Genomic DNA, 21661 nt, shown 5'->3' on the forward strand with positions numbered 1-21661 from the left:
GCGCTGGGAGACGGTCAGCTTCTTAGAACCCCCCTGCCCTGCTGCTCCACCCACAAGAGAGGCTTTGCTCTGTCTTCACTCGATCAGAAACTTACTGTACAAGGACCGCCTACCCCCAGGGGAATGCACGCCACCACTTCTTTATTTTTATCTGTCGTAAAATGCACATGACATAACATTTACCACTTCAACCATTTAAGTGTACAGTTCAGTACCATTCAGTGCAGTCACATTATGAGGCTCCGGCCTCTAGAGCTCTTTCCATCTTGCAGAACTGAAGCTTTGTCCCCATTAAGTATCTCCCCATTCCTGCCTTTCCCACAGCCCCTGGCAACCACCATTCTACTTTCTGTCTCTAGGAATTCGACGACTCTAGGGACCTCATGTAAGTAGGATCATACCGTATTTGTCTTTTTATGACTGGCTTATTTCATGTAGCGTAAGGTCTTCAAGGTTCATCCGTTGTAGCATGTGACAGGATTTCCTTCCTTTTTAAGGCAGAATAATACTGCGTTGTATGGATGGGTACATTTTGTTCATCCATTCATCCATCGATGGACACTTGGGTTGCTTCCCAAATGTCTTGGCCTGTGATCAGTGCTGCTATGAACATGGGTGTACCAAGGCATCGCTTCTTGCAATATCAAGTCTTTTTCCCAAGGTGTCAAAAGCTCCAGCAACAGCTCTCAGCCCAGGTTGAAGCTCAAGGTCCTGTCAGCTCTTCTCTCTCTGAGAGGTCTGCCTGAGTTCACTGCCAGAGAGGGCAAGCCTGTGTGAGAGGGAGGCACCTGTGTACCTCCTCACATCAAAGAGCCCAGGCAGTGGTCACTGCCTTCCCCTGATACTCTTTGTCTGAAAACAATAAAAGTAATACATTCTGGCAAGATGGTAAACAGTGGAAATTCACTCCCTCACCCCTATTTTCCATTCCCCAAGGATCAGCTGCTGTTGGATGAACGGTGGGATTTTTTCCAACAGATTTATTGTAGACATATACAAACGCATATGTGTGTATAGTTTTGCTTCATTTTTCAAAAAAGTTTCCATACACTGGAAAGGTGCTGGATATCGAGGGTGTTCCCATTTTTATGCTGTTACAAATGATGCTAAACTGAATATCCTTATGCATACACTCTCGTATAGATGTGTTACTGTAGGATAGAAGTCGATCTGTTGGGTCAAAGTGTATTGACATTTAAAATTTTAATAGAAACATCCTAAAGAATTATACCAGTTTACCTGTTAGTGCTAAAGAAAGATTTGAGTTTATCCTTTCAAGTTTAGGACAAACATTCTGGTCTGTTGTTATTTAATCACCAAATATCCTTGATCTCTCTACAAGTAAATCTAAGTCGCCTGTGCTACTTAATTAAAATCGTCTTGGAAAAATCTCAAGTTAGTAAAATTATCTAATTTTAACTATTGTCTGCTTCCAGTCTTAGGCAAATTTCATGGGCAAAAATGTAATTGTATACTTCTGCAGACAGTAAATTTCAGGATTTCTCCTCTGAGGTATCAGGAAGTATAAAGTTAATTTCATAAATATTTGCATCTCTTACTTTCAGGATTACACAAACATATTTTTAAATACCACGTCTCTTTTGAAATTAAAAAAAAAACCCTTCGCCTCCCACCCCTGTCCCTTTTTGATTTTGAACTTTTTGAAAAATTACAAATCGCCCAGAAAGATCCAGTCCGCTAAGACTTTTATGCTGATACACCCATGAGATATAGCTGCCCACACCCCAATTTTAATTACTTAAGCCACTTGAATGGTTTGGTCTGTCAAATAAGACAAGCGATTTCACGATTGTATTTCAAATATAAAGATATCCTCCAATGGGGCAAAACTGTTCGTGGCACACAAATTTGAAAAGGAGCAATGGGTGGTCCCCTCCGCGCCGCCCCCCTCCGCCCAGGCAACGATGCCCTGAGAGGCGGGTTACATGGAGGAAAGGCCGTGTATTATGCATCACGTTTATAAGCGTCTTTACTTCTCGGGAAAATAGAAAGCCAGTATTTGAGCAGAGCCACGTCTCTCGCAGTCCTCTCCGTGGTCTTCAGCCCAAGCATCCCTGGAAGACCAGCCCTTTTGTGTTTCCTGCGTCCTCTCCAGGCGTGTCTGCGTCGCGCCGGGGCGCAACCGCGCGAGGGGGAGGGCTTGGGAGCGGCGCGCCGGCTGTCCCCTCTGGGAGGTGGCATTGGTAAATGCTCGATTGTGATGCGACAATTGATTTGCCTCACTCTGAGGATTCCAGTGGCAAAGTGACCCTCCCTCCAACTGTTCCCTCCCTTCCTGGCTCCCGCCCTCCCTCTCCCCGCACCGGGAACCTAACGCGGCCGCCCTGCGTTCCTCCTCCTCCTCTCCTTCCTCTGGTTCCCGGATTCCTGAAGTTATTAGGAGAAATAAGGTAGCCGAGGGGACCACATGGAAGTTGTGACAGCTCCCAGCGGCGCGCCCCTCTCGCTGGAGCCATCACCTCGCCTTAGCGATTACCCGCCGACACACTGAATGAAGGAGGTCCCCTTGCCAGCCAGCCTGCCGAGATGGGCCACTGCTGCTGCAAGCCTTATAACTGCCTTCAGTGCCTGGACAAGACGGTACTTTGCCTTCCCTGTCTCTCTCTCCCTCCCCTCCTCCTTCCAAAGGGCAGAGAGAAGGCCAGAGCCAGCGCCTCTGTCCCTGTCCCCGGCATGTGTGTGCACTTGTCTTGTGGGTGAGCAGGAGGCCGCCCTGACTGGCTCCCGGGTGCCGAATGGGAGCGGTGTTGGCAGAAACACCGGGGTCTCCCATACTCTGCAGTGCCTTACATAATTGCCTTCCCGCAGTCTCAGATGTAACTGTTGCATTCTCCTGAAACAGGAGGGCTCTCTGCTCCAACATCTTGAAATTCAAACTGCCAAGAAATCCTTGGAATATTCTTTCTGCATTTTAATGTACCTGCGAAATCTAAGACGGTCCAGTGGGGAATTTAGATTAGCTAGACATGTTTCCCTTGGCCAGCTGGTAACTTTGAAAGTTTGCCGCTCTTTTTGACAAACAGCATCCATCCTTGTAATTTCTGTTCTTAAGGTCAGAGGAGCAAGCACTGGTCCAGTTATTCTCTCTGTACGTGTTTGCCTCACGTAGGGGTGAAGAACGTAGAGGTGAAAACTTAAGGAGCCCGAGAGCCTGAGGGTGTGTTCCAGTTTTCACTGGAAGAAGGAAAATTCACAGCCAGGGAATGGAGGACAGAGTGTGAGCAAGCACTGTATGACAATTCCAACACAAAGCCTTTCTTTGCTTTTGACATTTGCCTGGGAGCTTGCAGAGGGATTAAGATATGCTTTTAATTTCACTATTAGAAATGTGCTGGCATTTCTAGTAGTGATATAAAATAAAATATATCACTCTTGTCTCTGTGGTATATTTTATTATCACACACATCTGGATTTCTCAAAATGCATGAAATGGAGTTTAACGAGAGGTTGAGATTGTCTCCTTTCTACTCATGGGCGTCAGCTCTATGGCTTGAGGTATATATAGTATGTGACCAGGGGAAGGGAAATGAATGGCTTAATATAAAACCCATTACAAGGAGGTCACTTGGGAACATCTTAGTCATCAGTTGTGTTTATGAACCTTGACCTAAAGGAGGGTTACATACCAACTAGGAAAGTTAAACTGATACCTTACAAGTCCCCTGGTCCTTTTCTTCCAGTAGAAATAACTATCTCAGTGGGATTGGCTTTTGCTACCATGACTAAGAACTAAAATATTTATGTACACATTTATGTGCTTTTGACAAATAGAAATATGCAACCTTTGCACTCAGTTATCTGCACATCCAACATGGAAGTGATTAAGCCCTTTTTTCAAGAGAAATGGTCACCAAAAGGTGTTGAAGGAAGCCTTGTAACAGTAATTATTATAAAAGGGAAGGATTTGCTACAAGTACAACAATATTATAATGTTCATATTTCTAAGCTGTGGTACAAAAGTTTTCGAAATAGAAGCTGATTAAAGGTCTTTTTTGAGAAAATATATTTTGAAGTGAATCCATCCTCCTCTTTTGTTTCAAATCAAGTTGTTGAAAAATATTATCCCTGTGTCAGTCTTTAAATTAGAGATTTTAGGAAGATAATTAAATGTTATTTCATCGCAGTGCGATGTTTAAGTGACTTGCAAATGTTTTAGCTTTGAAACTTCAAACTTAAGGCAAATTATTCTTTCCTGATGAAAACTTAAAAGCTTACACAGCATTTGTAAACTTTCTCATTAAGTTTACACCCACATTTCTTGATGTTTCTTTGCTATATTTTAGAATGGTATTCCCATTGGCGGTTTTATAGATGTATGTTCATAGGTGCTCATTTTAGGGATTAAGGGCTTTCCTTTTTTAATTAAAAAATTTGTTGTTTTATTTAGTTACCCACCTTTCAGCATAACTTCGCAGGCAGTATGCCAAAATCATTTGTTTATTCAATAGTTGCCTATTCGGCCAGGCATGGCCTACTAGGACTATTATGGGATTCCATTCCAAACTCTGGAAATCAGTTTACTCTTTAAGTCCCACCATAAAATCCTTCAGTTTGCTGATCAGCTCTGACAATCCCAGCATCAACCTGGTTTGAAAGAGACCTGATAAAATGGTCGATGAAGTTGTTTCTGATTACTTTAGCCCATTTTAATAAACCATAAAAAAGAAAAGAAAAGAAATGAAACATTCCCTCCGAACTCTGTATAGATACAAAATAGAAAACTTTATTTTGTGAAGTAAAAATGTCTTTAACAGTTTGATCGTAGTGCAGCTAAAGATGTTTTGAAAAGAGTGGGGAGACAATTGTAGATAAGTCATCAGTTCAGAGATGGGCCAAGAAATATTAGTCTTAAGATGTTTCTTTAACATGAATTTATTGGGGGGGGTGCGGAAAGTAAGGAATCTTACCTAGAGTATAAACTGCATATAAAGTCGTTAAGTGCACAAATAGTTTTTAAAAGCTGATCGTGGGCTTCCCTGGTGGCGCAGTGGTTGAGAGCCTGCCTGCCGATGCAGGGGACACGGGTTCGTGCCCCGGTCCGGGAAGATCCCACATGCCGCGGAGCGGCTGGGCCCGTGAGCCATGGCCGTTGAGCCTGTGCGTCCAGAGCCTGTGCTCCGCAACGGAAGAGGCCACAACAGCGCGAGGCCCACATACCGCAAAAAAAAAAAAAAAAAAAAGCTGATCGTGCCTAGGCATTTTAACGTTAAAAACACCTGTAAAAACATCGACGGTATTTCTTACTCGTTTGCTCTGTGCTCAGTTATTATGGGGACTAGCAAAGAATTCTTAAAAGGCACAGCCTGTCCTATGGAGTTTACCAGTTATTCGTCTGGTTGTATTTCCACCTTTTCCAGAGAAATTGCAAGTGAGGTAGGCAGCAGTTCAACCATCGGTACAAGACTGGTGTGTCATCAAGTGAAAGTCACGTGGTACTGATCATACCTGTTTTGGAATCCAGTGAAAGGAGAAGTCAGTGCTGGAATCAGAGGCGAGGTTTCTTGGAAGGAGTGGATCATGACTTGAACGCTGAGGAACGGGGTAGAGTTTTGAGAAGGACTGTACCTCTAAGCAAAGAGTGTGGGGGTGAAGACATTTTAGCCCACTCTGGTGAAAGATGAGAGTCAGCATCGGGACACAGAAGCACATAGGGAGTGTGGGGAAATGTTTTCTAGGCTGAAAACCAGACCCAGGTTTTTTAACTTGAGTTAAGAAGAAGCAGGGATCCATCTTGGGATTTGGGAGGCGGTCTGTAGACAGACTCATTCTCTACAGGTATTTGGAGGGGAAAAGTATGACCCAGGAAGGCCCCTGGGACACCCAGATGGATCCCCAAGAGTCCATTACCAGCAGACTCAGTGTGGTCCAGGCCCAAGCCAGCAGCTCTGCACATGCAGACACTTGCCAGAGTGGGTCATTCTTAGAAACATTGAGGTACTAAGAGAAATCAAGTAGATGTACAGTTAGAATGCCAACTTGTTTTTTAACAATGAGTAGTAGACCTGACAAGCAAACGAATGATTAGGAGCCCGATCAACATGGGATTTCTTTTTAGAGTCAAAGTCGAGCCTCATAAGAAGCTTTGATGAGGAGGGAATGTTACTTAGGCATCCAGTGACCTCATGTCCCGTCCCCACTCCAGCCTGAAATCATTTGGGAGGCTGTGTGATTGCTACTCGCCCTGGTGACTGCCTCTTCCAATCTCCCTTTGCTTTGCTTCCATTTCTATGACCCACTCTTGTCTTACTGCTTTAGGTCCGGTCCTTACCCTTTAGGGGTTACTTTGCCTATCTCTACCCTAACCTTTTCTGTGTTGCTTGTCATCTCAGAGGCTAATCTTACTTACCTTTTCTCTAAATTCTTGGTAGGGGTGTGAGTTGGGGGAAGGCACCTCACTGCTTGTCCCAGGTGCGCACGGGTGTTGGGACAGTCATAAATTTGGGAAGGTCACTCAAAGTCGACAGAATCCAGAAAGGTCAGGAGACTTCTTCAGTGAGACATAAGTGGATTAAACATCATGGTTCTGGCTAACTTTCCTTTCTTTTGCTTGCTCTGGGATCCAGAATGTTCCAGCCTAATGTCTTTCGATGCACATTTCTTCTCCTCGGGCCCCACAAGTCTCTGTCCTTCCGAAATGTTCCTAGGTAATCCAGGTTTGTTCTGATGCCCCCCTATTAACTACCGCCTCTTAGGTAAGCTAGATGTTTGGCGGTCATCAACACCCAAGCATGCACAAAGGCAAAGGCTGGAATGATGCATCTTAAAATTTAGTCTGGTTTCTTTTGAAACCAGATACGGCTTTGCTCATTTTCCATGCGACTAGACACTGACACATATTTAAGAATGTTAAATGTGAATGATGCTTTTTCCCTTTGATCAGTCTATATTAAATTTCATTTCCGACTAGAAAAGCAGACATAAAATACAGTGGGCTGTGTTAATTATATGTGAAAGAAATAATACTTATTGATTAAGTCAAAGCAGGGCATCAATGCTGCCTTAAAGCCATAATAACTGAAATGAATAAAAGGTCAGTTCACCTCCCAAAGGAATTTTCCACAGAGCTATATTATGAATCTGGCCCATCTTCACAATAATACTGATATTGAAAATGAATGCAGTATTCACAAAGGGTGAAAAGAGAACAACACTGAAGACTTAGGTGTTCTGTTGATGTCACCTGGTGGCTGGTTCGTTTTGAAATACAAAAGAAAATGTTTCCCTATTAAGACAGGTTCTACTGTGTAGAATTAAACCCTCAGCTGTGAACTCATGAGTGAGAAGCAATATTGTTACTGGGATGAATGAAAAAAATCCCTTAACCTCTTTGTAATTTCATGTGTAGGTATATGACTTAGGATTTCAAAAATTCATAATAAAAAGGATCTGGATGTTTCCTCAAATACCAGAATTCTGTAGATATTCTAATTTTTCACTCCTCGTTAGGGCTCTTTTGTTTAGCCTGGGAAAAAGTGGCCCAGCTCACGCGATTGAATTTTCCTGATCTGCACCAATTTCAGGGCAGGCTAAAAAGATAGGAAAGATGAGCTGGGAGTCTTTAAGCTTACATATATATATTTTTTTAAATGTACATACATATGTCCCTCTTTTTAAGAATGTATCGGATGGGGAAGAGGGAGCTGATAAAAACACTCAGAACTCGGGCCTCCCTGGTGGCGCAGTGGTTGAGAGTCCGCCTGCCGATGCAGGGGATACGGGTTCGTGCCCCGGTCTGGGAGGATCCCATATGCCGCGGAGCGGCTGGGCCCGTGAGCCATGGCCGCTGGGCCTGCGCATCCGGAGCCTGTGCTCCGCAACGGGAGAGGCCACAACAGTGAGAGGCCCGCATACCGCAAAAAGAAAAAAAAAAAAAAAAAAAAAAAAACACTCAGAACTACAGTGAATTTTATGAAGTTGTCATCAGTACCCTTGTAGCTGATCAGGCATTCTTTCAGGGACAGTCAGAGACCAGAAGCAGACACTTGGCAAGAAAAGGAAAAGGGCCCCTCTGATGGGGGTGACGGAGGTTCCCAGAATAGCCCCAGGTGCTGTCTTGTGTCGATGACCCTTCTGGCCTTTGCCTGGGGTGCTCCCTTCCTGGGCCCCCTGCTTACGCATCCTCTGGTCTCAGGAAATCTCCAAGCCAGCGCTGCCTGGTTGAGTTGTATCACATTGTTTTGTAATTGCTTATTTATTTACTGACTCTTTGGGAGACTCTTAAGCTTCTTGAAGGCAGAAGTATCCTGCCTGGCATGTCTGCCTGTCACATAGTAGACACTAAGTAAATATGTGTTGTGCTGGATACATTCCTGTTTCTGGATCAGTTGGGGTGAAAGCACCTCATATTCACGCAGCGTTTTATGTGTTGATTATCATTCAAAACAGATCTATTCAATTTTAATAGAAACCAGGCTGTCCTGTCGATTTCTAATTGGGGGAGGGGCTTAGGTGGCTGATGCCTAAGTGAGGGTCACATGGATGATGATAACACAGATGGGCGTTTTCACTTCCTGTCACCACTAGTCACTCGGGCAGCACCAGCCCCCAGAACAGACAGCCCTCCGTTGACCAAGCATGTTAGGATAACAGAGTGTGGCAGGCTTGCTTGGGGCCTGGCCACACATCCAGTTGCTTGACGTTGATGAGCCCGTTGTACACTTTGCCAGGCTTCTGTAGCTAGGAAAGGTCAAAGGCAGTGTTTCTCCAGAGTTCGCAGCGCCATGTCTAAGAAGAAATGTGGGCTTCACTGTAGCAGACCTGGTAGGGCAAGAGGTGGAGGGGAGACTCTGATGTTTGGTGGGGATAGCGCCTCTGGGATTCCGTCTGTGAGCACAGTGGACCACGCCAGAGACACTAGAGGACTTGGACTGCAGAGGAGAGGTGCGTGACCACATAAAAGAGGCGGCTGAGAAACACAGCTGCTGGTGCGGGGCCGAGATGAATGTTCTCCAAGTGTCCGTTTCTAGTTAAGCCCGTCCTGGAGTAAACAGTAATTTTAGAGAAATGGCCTTCTTCGACTTGGCAATTTCTGGACCGTATCACTAGGATAGTTTGGATGCCTAATACTGAGTTCTATTTTTAGCCCATCGGACTGAACGCAGGGGCTCATGTGCTTGGCACCAGCGAGGAATTTTCCACTCATTCCCCATGTAGGGAAGCACTGATCTGACACCGAGGCCCCGAGGAGGCCCTGCTTGTATTTCAGCCCTCCCACTGCATCATCGCTCCGGACCTGGCTTCGGGTGGGGGAGGGGAGGGGGGTGGTGCATGAGAGCCCTTGGAAGGGAGTCTTTGGGGCAGCCTCACCCCTGGTGTTGAGCAGACCCTCAGGGCCTGGCAGGAAGGCTGCTGGGCTCCGCTGAGCCACAGTGGCTGGAAAGATGACTCTCGGAGGCAGGGAGTGGCGAGTGGAAATGCCCTTTAGGTCCCTTTCTTGCCTAAGGAGCTGAGCGTCCTGAGGTCTCGGCTGTTGACTCGGTCCGTTGCAGGGCAGCGTCACGTCATCCTGGTTTGCTTTGCAGAAAACAAAAAGTAATGTGATTGATGCAGAGAATTCACAAGTTAGAAGGGCTGATATCATTTCAAAACCCAGCACTTAAGGAAGGAGGGCTGCAGCCAAACTCCTCGGGCTGGCCTCCGCGAGCAGAGAGCCGTGCCAGCGCCTTCAGGAGGCCATCGGAAAGGGCTTGAGAACGCTGACTGAGGAAAAGCTAAATAGCTGCCCTGTCCGCTGTTACCGCCACACAGAGGCTAGAACGGAAATGAAGTGCAACTGACAAATCCACGCCAAGGACAGACACAGGGAGGGCACGGGGCGGGGGGCGTGTGAATGCAGCCAGGCAACATTTCCACTGAAACGGTCATCGGGGGATGTGGCACTACCTCTCCTCCAGTTAGACGGGGAAAGCTTCGTGGTAATGAGAGCTCGGATCCAAGCTGAGGATGGGTGCAGTTTGGACCTTGGTGTTGGGTCTAGGTAAGCACGGGACAGAGGGGAGCATCTCCTTGTGTTAGTGTTTGATAAAGAGTGTGGAGCCTGGGTGAAAACTCCTGCTTGGCCACTTCCTGGCTGGTTGTGCAGGTTACTTGGCCAGCTACCTAACCACAGAACCCCAGTTCCATCCTCCAGAATGGGAAATAAAACCCAGGACCTGCCTGACAGTATTTGGGGGAGTAAGTGAGCAAAAGGGCTTACCCGGCGCTGTGCCTTGGCATCGAGGAAGTGTCTGGTCAAGGTTGTTGTTAATACTGATGTGATCAGTAGACCTTACCCAAGCTTGGTCGTTTTCCTTGACATTTTAGCCACCAGGTTTGTTGCTTGTCTTTGTCTATTTGATGACTCTGAGATCAGTTGGTTTTGTCATCTGTGCCTGCAGAAGATTGGGGGTGAGGGGGGCCTGGGTCTTCATGGATTGTCTTCCTCTCTGCTTCTCAAAAGGGAGAGGGTGCAGGGTCTCTCATCTGCCTGGTTTCCCTCCTATTTCCCCTGCATGTCTTCTCCCTTCCCATCCTCTTCCCTTTCCTCTCTTGCGTCTTCTCTTTCATTCTCTCACTCCTAAAGCAAAGATGGGTGGGCAGGCCTGGCCACAGATACCAGTGGTGGCTTTTCATCTCAGTGACTCAGGTCTGAAGATCTTCATCAGCATCATCACTGTGTCCAGCCGAGGCCTGTCCTCCTCGCTGGACCTTCAAGCCACTCCGTCCCCAAATGCCTGATTCTTCCATGGCTGGAAAGCAGAGTGTGATGGGTTGTGACGCAGGATCCCTCTGCACGGGTAACATCCACCCAGGGCTTCGTCCCAGGGCTTCTGCAGGCACTGAGGGAAACGTTGGCTTTGGGTGAAAGATTAGAGTCAGTTTGTTGTTTTTTGTTACCTTCTAGTCAGTCCCTGCCTAACCTCGTCTAAGTCTTTGCAACTCTCAGCGGCCCAGGAGTGAATACTTGGTGATGCTGTTTCTGGACGGATGAGGACAGTATTTAAATTCTCTGGCTGTGCTTCGGAAATTGAGGATATGAGTGTTCAGAATTATTCTTGATAGTAGAAACAAGTTAGTTTTTTCACTAGTTTGAGATTATTTCAGAGTAAATACTGAAACTTACCCTCTCAGGAATACCAAGTTTTCTTAATTTGTAGTAACAAGTCAGGCGGCTGTATTAAGCTGCTGTTAGACCAAGCACCTATCCCTGTGATCAGTCTGACTAGACACTTTGCCTATTCTGAGTTCTCTAGTCTTTGAACTTAGAGTAGAATCAAGACAGAGCCAGGAAGGTGCTTTAAAAAAAAAAAAAAAAAAGCAGGGAACAAGACATATGCCAACTCTAAACACATTCAGGCACTCAACGTGGAAAAGCACCTATCATCTATAGGATGTCATCCAGTTGCAAACGAAATCAAAGGAAACAAAAGAGTTGTAGTAACAGCTAACACTTGTATAGAGCTTGTAAGTGCCAGGCACCATTCTAACTGCTTCACGTACGTTAATTTATTTAACCCTCAGGACAACCCTGTGCCATGGGCTTGGCATCGAGGCAGTGTCACGTAGTGATCAGGAGAATGTACACTTTCAGGGGTGATTTCCAGCCTTCAAATTCAGGGAAGGCAAGGATGCTATGGGCTGGGGTGAGGAGGGAGCTCCATGAGTGGGATGGGGGTCCACTGTCCCTCAAATAGTGTATGGTTGCTACATCAGTCTTAAGAGAACCATGACTTAATCATTGTTAATGCCTGTGACTAAAATAGCTCACAGCTTATTATGCAAGTAGAGTTTTACCTAGGCATGAAATTCTAACATTGCTTAGCAAATGCCCTTTGGATAACCTGAGACCCTGCCATCAAGCCAAAGTAGCACACGTGTCACCGGGGTCTAAACGCAGCAGACACAGAGACAAGATCGTGACAGCTGTCTGTCCCCATTCGGCACAGGTTGTCCGGATGTGCTGACATCGAAGTCAAAGCAAGTTTAAGAAAGAAAGAGCATTCACGAGGCCCTGAGGATATCTGTGCTAGATATTTGGTACCCATTTTGGCCAAAATTCCCTCTTTGGAAATGTTTGCTTTGGGAGTACATTCTACATAATGAAGGAACCTTTCCTTGAGGGCCTGTACTTTTGGCATCTGTCACTTGAAGAGAATTTATGTACCACATCTTTCCTAGTTATTTTTAGTAGTAATAAAAATCACAACAAATGTAAATATTGGTGCTGACTCATGTCTTCAACTCGTCTGTTTTATGTCGTAGTATGTATTTGATTTGAAAACAACCAAGCAATCATTTAGTGACAAATGGCATTCTTTACAGTAAGTAACACTTTGAGTGTAAGTTTTCTTCATCTTCCTTCTACCGATGCAGAGAATGGAACAAAAAACCTTGGAAACTTAAGTTTTGGTGTTGGTCTTATTACAAAGAGAAATGTTTCATGTTAGGTTTTCTGCCCATTATTCATTAGGTGGGTAACAGTGCATGTATGGACAAAAGGGTAAGTTTAAGGGGACAGCTGGTAAAATAAGCATCTGTCCCTCAGAGAAATATGGTATTTTCATGGTCAAAAATCTCGTAATAGTGACAATAATTAAAAATATATAATAATATATAACAGTAGATTAATGTGTAGGACATAGACATGCAAAGAATTACTGTAGGTTGAGGTATACAGAGTGCAGTACAGGTATACAGAGTGCAAAAAGCACAACATGGGTATTATTAATATTATATGGCAAGCTTTGTGATTTGAATGTGATACAAATGAGTGAGTCAGACTTGGCTTTGTAAGTTTTTTATATGCTTATATAGTTATCTCCTTAAGGGCTCAACTTATAAATATTTGCTTAATATGATTCAGCAATTAAACATGTGAAAGTGCTTATTTAGCCTAAAACGAGGGGACTCTTGGTATCCATTTTGTTTTTTCAGAATGAAAGTGCCCTTGTGAAAGAAAAAGAGCTGTCAATCGAACTTGCAAACATCAGGGATGAAGTTGGTAAGTAGGGCATTGACGATGAGGAACGTAAAGCGTGTCTTTTTCTGCTATCTGTGAATGTATAACAAAAGCAATTATGTCTCAGGTAATAACCAGAGCAAACCTGCCTGGACAAAAGGAAGTATCATCCCCAGCACAGCGGTGGGTTCTTGCAGCCTTGCGGGCAGCTGTGATTTCTGTGTAATGTCTCCGTTGTTATACAGGCAGCTTCCTGACAGTTCACGGTGGGACTGATCAGGCTTGAGCGCTCCGCCCCAGTGGCGGCACACCTCTCTGTCTGCCTTGTGTGGGGTGACAAGCACCCCTCCATGTCACGCCCAGCTTGGGCGGGTAACCGAGGTGCTCCCTGTAAGTTGCTTCCTGCCACTGTGCACCCTGCCGTGAAATACTCTGTGATCTAGAACACGAATCTGGATGGTTTAGAAAATGCTAGGGTTCGTGTTGAAACTCCTTCTGTTTGTCTGATACGATGGTGTAGTTCTGGCTGAACCACAGGAGACCTTGCCAGTGACAGGAAGATCCCCAGACCCTGGGATGTGCTAAGAGAGGGGCTTTCACTCTAGGCCAAAGGTCAGACCAAGAACTTCCCACGTTCCAGTTTCTTGATCCCATTCCTCTCTTGGGATCTGTTACTCCAGCAAAGGTGAAGTGAACGTGACATAGTCCCCTTGGCCTGCTCTTCTCTTTACAGCGAACGTTCCTCCTCCATCCAGTGTGGTCCTGGGGGCAGCCCCCCTGTGCAGGTATGGCCTCCTCCACCAGCAAGGGACTTGAACAGGCCCAACCATCCTTAATGGGTGGCACCTGTTTCCAGGCCAGCCATGCAAATAGGCGTCGAGTCTGGAGGCCAGGCTTCCCCGGGGAGCACAGGCCCCCAGGATGCCCAGTGGACGGGGTAGTGATTTCCAAACACAGCTTACCCTACCCATTTTTTTCAGTTTTTTTTTTTTACCTTAAAAAAATTTATTTTGTTTCTTCACCATAAGTTTTGCAACCTCCTTTGCCGTTGGGACAGGGCAGCCGTGGCCTCTTCTCCCCAAACAGAGCAGGCCCCTCCCCGGCCTCACCTGTGTGTGATCGGAGCAGCAAGACCGAGGCGCCCACGCCTGGCATCCCCACCAGTGGATGAACCCACAGGGAGGTGTTCTGAGAGGCCCGAGGAACGGAAGTTGGCAGAGTTTGTGAGGGTAGCTCCTGCACAGCCCAGGTCCACAAGCACGTGTCTCTCCACGCAGTGGCTGGGCTCTCGAGCAAATGACCAAGGTCCAGGTAGGGCAAGCTGGCTCGCGTCTCTGTCCCTCGGGTTCCACTTCATAGAAAGGAAGTTCGATTAAAGAAGAGAGCGATGATGAAGCAGTCTGTAAAGGTGACTCTGTAACTCTTAGGTGTGTAGCACCTTGAATCTGAAGACAGAGGATGAACTCTTCCCCAGTAGGGAAGGGACATCTGCACCCCCTGGGCAAGCGTTGGATCCGGGGTGTTCGTCCTCACCCAGCCAGGTAGTGTGTACCAAATCCAGCGCCCCTCCCTCTGTGCTTTCCCGAAGCTTCTGAGTGCAGCAGGAACCACACAGGGATCACGCTGGGATTTTGTGTTTAAGCCTTACTTGATTTCTGCATTAGTGATAAGAATAGAACCAGAATTCACCTGCCAAATGAAAAAGCCATGTGGGGAGGGGAAGGCAGCACCATGGCCTGGGCCCTTCAGCCCAGCATTCGGCCCCAGAGGACACTTTAGCAGCGAGTTCCTGAACCACTGGAGAGGCTGCGTTTGTGAGAGAGAAAGACGGGAATATCGGGATCATCTGTTAACCGTAAAGTCGTAAATTCTAGTGTCTTGACCTGCAGGGTATTCCCTTGAAGGGAAAGGGGTATTGAGCTTACAAACCAGACTTCCCAGTGATCCTATAGAGAGATGATCAGTCCTGTCTTCTTACCCCCCAGCCTTATTTGGACCTCTTATCAGCTGAGTCTGGGGGGCGGGGTCACTGGAGGGGAGGGGCCCGGGGTGCAGTTCTGAGGGGGAGATGGAATTTCTAAAGATTGTAAGTTTGACACAGAAGAAAAAAAGAAGCTGCGAAAAGTCAGAATCCTTTAGGGGCACTTATACAGATCCCAGAACAGGGCTGGCCTGTCCCCCACATTCAAAAATCGCTGCTTAAAATTCTTCACGACCATTAAAATGCTGCCGTAAATTCTACCGATATCTGCTCATAAGTACCCATCAGTTTTCTGCACCCTTGATGTGAATAAATTCAATCAAAGGTTTTTAGCATCCAGCCAGAATCAGCTTTGCTGGTGGTTCTCAGCCCTGGTGCGTGTTCGAATCACCTGGAATGCTTTTTAGAACGTCGATTCCCGGGACCTTCCCTAGGGCAACAGAATCAGAATCTTTGAGGGTGAGACTGAGGCACTGCTTCATTCCCCAGGTGTTTCTTAGGTGCAGTTTGAGAATCACTGAATTGCGTTGAAGGAGCAGGGGTTTTGATTTGGATCAGGGACAAGGCCGGGGAGTGGGAGGTTCCCACAGGCCAGGGCTCCGGGCAGCAGGAGGGGCCCAGGCAGAGGAGCCAGGCGGGTGAGGGAGGGTGCCGAAAGGGGAGATGCAGAAGACAGGTTCCACCTGCTTTGATCTCACCCTTAGGGTTGGCCTGGCTCCCGGGAAAGGGGAGGAAGGTCCCCCTCCCTTCTCGTCCTTCCCTCGCCTCTGCCGGTCAGGCTGGGTGTCCATCCTCTGAGTCCCCTCCCATCTAGATTAGATGAGCTTCCGGGAACTAAACCCAAAAAGTAACCCCCTGGTGTGTTTGCTGACACACTTCACATTTATAATACATTTCCATTTGTGACTTCTCTGGGGGAGCTACCACAGAATCTTCTAGAAGGCGTGTAGTTAGAATCCCTCTAAGAGATTTTGAGATGCGTCATCCCACACTGAGAATCTCTGACCATAGTAGTTTTTAAGTTGGAAATTTCTGGCAGTTGATTTGCAAGTAAACTTTGAGGACATCTCCAAATAAGTGGTGTTTTCTTTTTTAATTAATTTATTTTTATTTAATTATTTTTGGCTGCGTCGGGTCTCTGTTGCTACGCATGGACTTTCTCTAGTTGTGGCAAGTGGGGGCTACTCTTGTTGCGGTGCGCAGGCTTCTCATTGTGGTGGCTTCTCTTGTTGCAGAGCACGGGCTCTAGGCATGTGGGCCTCAGTAGTTGTGGCTCACGGGCTCTAGAGTGCAGGCTCAGTAGTTGTGGCGCACAGGCTGAGTTGCTCTGTGGCGTGTGTGATCTTCCTGGACCAGGGCTCAAACTTGTGTCCCTTGCATTGGTAGGCAGATTCTTAACCACTGCGCCACCAGGGAAGCCCAAGTGGTGTTTTCTTATCCCCTTCGGACCTCAGGTGTGTAGGAGATTTTTCCACATGGAGAACACTTGCTGGGTGTTCAACAATTCGGTTCAGTTTTGACACTGACTCTCCGAGTGAGTGCAGACCCCACAGGTGAAGGGCCAGTCCCACTAGACTGCAGGTGCCAGTCCTAAGTCCCAGGAGCCTCTTATACTTCTGACCAACTGGCTGTAAATTCAAGGGTTCCCACAACCCCTCCGCATAGTCAATAATTCAGTAGAATGACTTGTACCACTCAGGAAAACACTTCACTTACATTTACCAGTTCATCATAAAGGATACAGCTCAGGAACAGCCAAATGGAAGAGATGCACAGGACAGGGTATTTGGGGGGAGGGGGAGGCACGGAGCTTCCACACCCTCCCAGGACAGGTCCCTCCCCCAGGAGCTAGCTGTGTTCACTGACCTGGGAGCTCTCTGAATCAAGAGATTTTATAACCCCTTCTCCAGCGTCTCCGCTCCCTAGAGGTCAGTGAGTGGGGCTGAAAATTCCATCCCTCTAATCACCTGGTCTGTCCTGTGACCAGCCCCATCCTGAGGCTCTCTAGGGGCCCCCCAGTAAGTTACCTTGTTAGCATAAACTCAGAGAAGGAGCTCATCATAAATACAGAGACACTCCTGTCACTCAGGAAATCCAAAGGGTTTTAGGAGCTCCAGGGACAAAGACCAATGTATTATTCTACCACACCTCGCCAAGGCACCCAGCCAAGGCTCTGCCCCGTTATGGAGAATGGTTCCTTCATTCAACAAGCTTCTGAGCACCTTTATGTAGCAAAAGCTTCATAGCATTTCAGAGGTGATCCAGGTCTTAATGACTATAGTCTATTCACCACATTTGTGAGATCGGTAAGCTGAGACATGGTCAGAGATCTTGGCTAAAGTTGGGATGTCTGTAAGAAGTACCAAGAAGAAAACCTTAGTTCTCCTTAATCTCAGTCCATTCATTCATTCAACAAATATTTACTAGGTGCCTAGTATGTGCCAGGCACAGGCTAGGCAGGGTCACCATGGATGGTGAAGCAGTCATACCTTGCAGGGGGTGCCCCTCTGAGTGGGGGCTGAAATGCACCCACATTGCAGCCGCTCGCCAAGCCCTGGACCCCAGCCTGGGGTTGCTGCCACCCACAGGAAGGGGCCCTTTTTTCTAATTTGCACAAAGGCACCCTGTGGACTAGCTATGACCTGGTGCCATATACGGACAAGTCAGTGGTGGATAAGACACAGCTCCTGTCCTCAAGGAGCTTACGATCCAAGACTCCGTGCGGAAGGGGCTATCTGAGATGGGCCTGTACAGTGACTGAGACTTGGGTAGATGCACGTGGGAAGGGAAGGAGCACAGTTATCGAGCACCAGCTATGCCTGCTGCCCCCACTGAATGGGCCCTGGACCTATAGGCGCCATGTCCATTTGGGGGCATTACCCATCCTGCATACCTTTGGAAAGGAAAACCCATTCCTCCTTCCATGGATTAAAAACACTTTTCGCACTTGTCACTTAAGAGTTATAAAACACTCTGTCATAAACTAGAATCAGCTACTCTTCCCCTTTGAGTGTTTGGGATTTTACCATTTTTTGCTATTACGCCACAATGAGTGTACTGTTTGCAAATTACTTTTCTCCTCTTGTGTTATTTTCTTGGAATATAATCTCAAAAGTGTGGACCAATAATTTGGGTAGGATTTCACATTTGATTTAAACTCATCTATATGTGCAGTGTCCTGGATATTTATTCTGTAAATCACTGCACAAGATTATGGTGGATTTAATCTCAGTGTAGCTAGGGCTGCCTTATAAGAAGGGAATTAAATCAATTTCTCTCTCTCTCTCCCTCTCCCTCCCCCTCCCCCTCCCTCCCTTCCTCCCTCCCTCTCTCTCTCTCACACACACCTGAGAAGGGACACGTAATTGCCAGTCATATACCAAGATGTAGTTTGGGATGGAGCCTTTTGTGGTCCAAGGGTAGAGTCCCTGTGGAGTGGCTGAAATTTCTGTCATCTATGGTATTTGTATCTCCTATGAAGACAGGGATCTCTAGTCATCCTCTTGAAAGCTTCTCATCCTCAGGTCACCCTCCAGGGTTGATGGCTCTTGCCTTGTCTTTGGAGTTGCCCTGAATTGGGTCTATCCTTGGAAAAGCCTTCCTCTAGCTGTATTGGTTGTGGGATGAAAGGGCATTTCGGATCTCCAGGAAACCAGAATCCAGCATCCCATCCAGGGAAGGAGGAGTAAAGATGCTAGAAACATATTTAATATATGATTTTTAATCACATCTTAAAATTTCCCAAAAAGTATAGTTCTTAAAATATGAGCCCTGATTTTTGGATAAAGTGGCATTCTCCAAATTTGGAAGTCAAATACTGGATCCTTGAAGGTTCATCCTTTACATTTGTAGATGCTGAAATAGATTTGTAAGATGTTCTTCCCGGAAGCAGATTACTTCCTTTTGAGACGTTATGTTTCAGGTTGTTGACCACCATCAGGCAGATATTTATGGTCTTCTCTCCAGCAAAGCTGCCTTATTAGAAAACCTGAGCTATAAAAAGTATGAATTAAACAAATATGAATTAGATGAACTCCGCAGAAAAACATGCAATCAACAGCTAGGTTCAAATGGGGCCTCGGCCTCACACTCCTCACTTACCCCCGGTGCTCTCACAGGCAGACCAGAGCCCTGCTGAGATGTGCGTGCAGACACACGTTGGACCAACGGTAACAGCACTGCACGCCTCCCACCACGTTCCTCCCTCGAGGCCGCTCAGAGCCGTGACTGTCTGAGTGGGGTGTGAAATTGCCTCTCATCTTCGAGGCTCTCAGTCACCCAGCTGCCCTCCTCCTGGCCTTCTTCACCTGCCACTGCCCCGGTCCCTGTGCTGATGGACAAAGCTGCTCTCTGCTCCCACGTGTGGCTCTATCATCCCCTCCTCTCCTGAACTTGTTACCTCTGCTCTGGCTCTTCCCAAGCCGAGGCCATGGGTTTTTAGCTTTCTGCCAGCCTCAGACTTAACATTGGACTTCGTTTTTTCGTCTCCACTGAAAACTTTAAAAACACTTAACATGAAGTATAGTTTTAAAACAGAAAGCAGTAATTAACAAAGCAATCCTTCGGTTAAAGTTTCTCAGGTATTGTACAGGAAGCTAAGTGGTTAAATCCACCTTTAGATTAAAGTTAGCTTATTGAAACAAAACAAAAAATACCTGACTGTTTTCTATAACATGAAATAAAGTCATACTAAAGACTTCTGAGAGCTTTGCTACAAAGGTATGAGAGAAATCTCAGTTTATGACAGTGAACACTGACTGGTTAGTTACTACATTCTTAAGTTACTAAATAGAATGAACTTTTCCACTTATTCTCATTTATAACTAGCAACCTAAATGTATTGACACGCACCACTGTAAGTGTATCTGTGACATGATTTTACCTTCCAGGGTTTATGCATAAAACATGTCTTCCAATGTATGATCATAATCCCTTGTATTTACAAAGCGCTAGTACTTACCAAGCTCTGTCACATGATATGTTTTATTTATTCATTCAGAGAGCTCTGTGAAGTAGGTGCTGGTATCTTTTATAGGAAATTGAGGCTCAGAAAGGTTAAGTGACTTCCATAAGAGCATACAGGTGGAATGGGACAGCGTCAGGTCTTAACCCAAGTCTAGAATTCTTCTACACATCGTATGTAACTTCACACATCGTGCGTAACTTCACACATCGTGCGCAACTTTACACATCGTGCATAACTTTACACATCGTGCGCAACTTTACCGCGGCATCCCCAGCTCCCCCACCACCTTTTCTTGGTAACTTTTAATTTAATAGATTGAGAAAGCAGATAAACAAAATAAAATAGTTTTGTATCCCAATTCTGTATGACTCCCACCCAAAACCATGATAGATGCTAGTATGGATCTGTCCAAACGTAGATTAGAGTATAATTATGTAACAGTGTTATGTTAATTCATCCCTAAGCTATAGCCATTAGGATTGGATTCAGGAACAAATAACAAACTCCCTAAACAATGGTAGCTTAATCAAACTAGACGTTTATTCCTCCCTTATATAAAAGTCAGGAGGCAAGCACCCAGAAGCAGGTGTGGTTCTGTTCCACAGAGTCCACAGGGGCCCCAGGCTTCCAACAGCTCAACGTTCACCCATCCCCAAGACAGTGGCGCTTCTCCTCGTGGTCCAGGGTGGCAGTGGTCAGCACTGGGTGCCACGTGGTCATCATATCTCTAGTCCAGGTAGTAGGATGGAGGAGGAAATGAACAAAAGAAGCAGAAACAGTGGGTCAGCTCCTCTTGGGGAAAGGTTTCCAGGAAATTATATCTCCTTGGCCAGATCTAAGTCACAGGGCAAACCTAGTCACAAGGGGACTGGGAAATGTGCTCTTTTTTCTTGGTGACCTTGCCCAGATATTTTGTTACTGTGGAGGAAGGGGAGAACTGTGCTGTGGAGCCTCACTTGCCTCCGTCAGTAAGATGGAGGGAATAGTCCTGTCACACGAGCTGAAGGAGAGCAAAGGATCTAGCAGAATGTTTGGCAGAAAATTGGGGCCACAGTATATGCTAATTCCCTGAAGTTTCAGATTAGATTCTGTTGTATTCCTTCCCCTCACAGCTTTAAAAAAGATGAGTTAAAATGCAAAACCCGAGAGGACACCTCAGAAAAAATAACTACTCTTGGGATCACAAAAATAATGTACATTTTCTGATTTATAAAAATATCTCTTTGAAGCACACCAATTAAAAGACAGTTTGCCAGATTGGATTAAAAAAAAGCAAGATGCATCTATGGGCTGCCTAAGAGAAATCCACTTCATATATAAAGATATAGATATTTAAAAGTAAAAGGATAGAAAAAAGATATACTATGCTAACACCAATCCAAAGAAAATTGAAGTGTCTACGTTAATATCACACAGAGTAAACTTCAGACCAGTAGTGTTACTAAGGACGAAGATAGCCATTACATAATGATCAAGGAGTCAGTTCACCAAAAAGACATAACAATACTAAATATCTGTGCGCCTAAAAATAGAGCTTCAAGTCACATGAAGCAAAAACTGGTGGAACTGAAAGGAGAAATAGACAATTCCACTATTACAGTTGGAGACTTCAGCACTCCTTTTTCAGTACTGAGAGAACGAACAGGCAGAAAATCAGTTGGGATTTAAAAGACCCAAACAACAGTATCAACCAGTATGACCCAACTGACATTCATAGAAGATTGCATCCAACGAGCAGAATGTACATCCTTCTCAA

General features: G+C 45.9%; 1 protein-coding gene across 5 annotated transcripts in view; it reads left to right on the plus strand.

The window, feature by feature from the left end:
- The window catches only part of MTUS2 (microtubule associated scaffold protein 2), a gene marked incomplete at its 5' end in the record, with an annotated part of 314758 nt that overhangs the window by 251930 nt on the left and 41167 nt on the right, over positions 1 to 21661 (plus strand). For 3 of the 5 annotated variants that reach the window (XM_082601954.1, XM_082601955.1, XM_082601956.1), the window contains one exon: positions 12934 to 13000. In XM_082601954.1, coding sequence (XP_082458080.1) covers positions 12934 to 13000 — 67 coding nt within the window. Of the gene's footprint in view, positions 1 to 2538; positions 2602 to 12933; positions 13001 to 21661 lie in introns of those variants that run through there. The other 2 variants (XM_082601958.1, XM_082601957.1) reach the window with 2 other exon arrangements.

This window comes from Mesoplodon mirus (assembly GCF_964341445.2).
Source record: "Mesoplodon mirus genome assembly, chromosome: 17".
NCBI lineage: Eukaryota > Metazoa > Chordata > Mammalia > Artiodactyla > Ziphiidae > Mesoplodon > Mesoplodon mirus.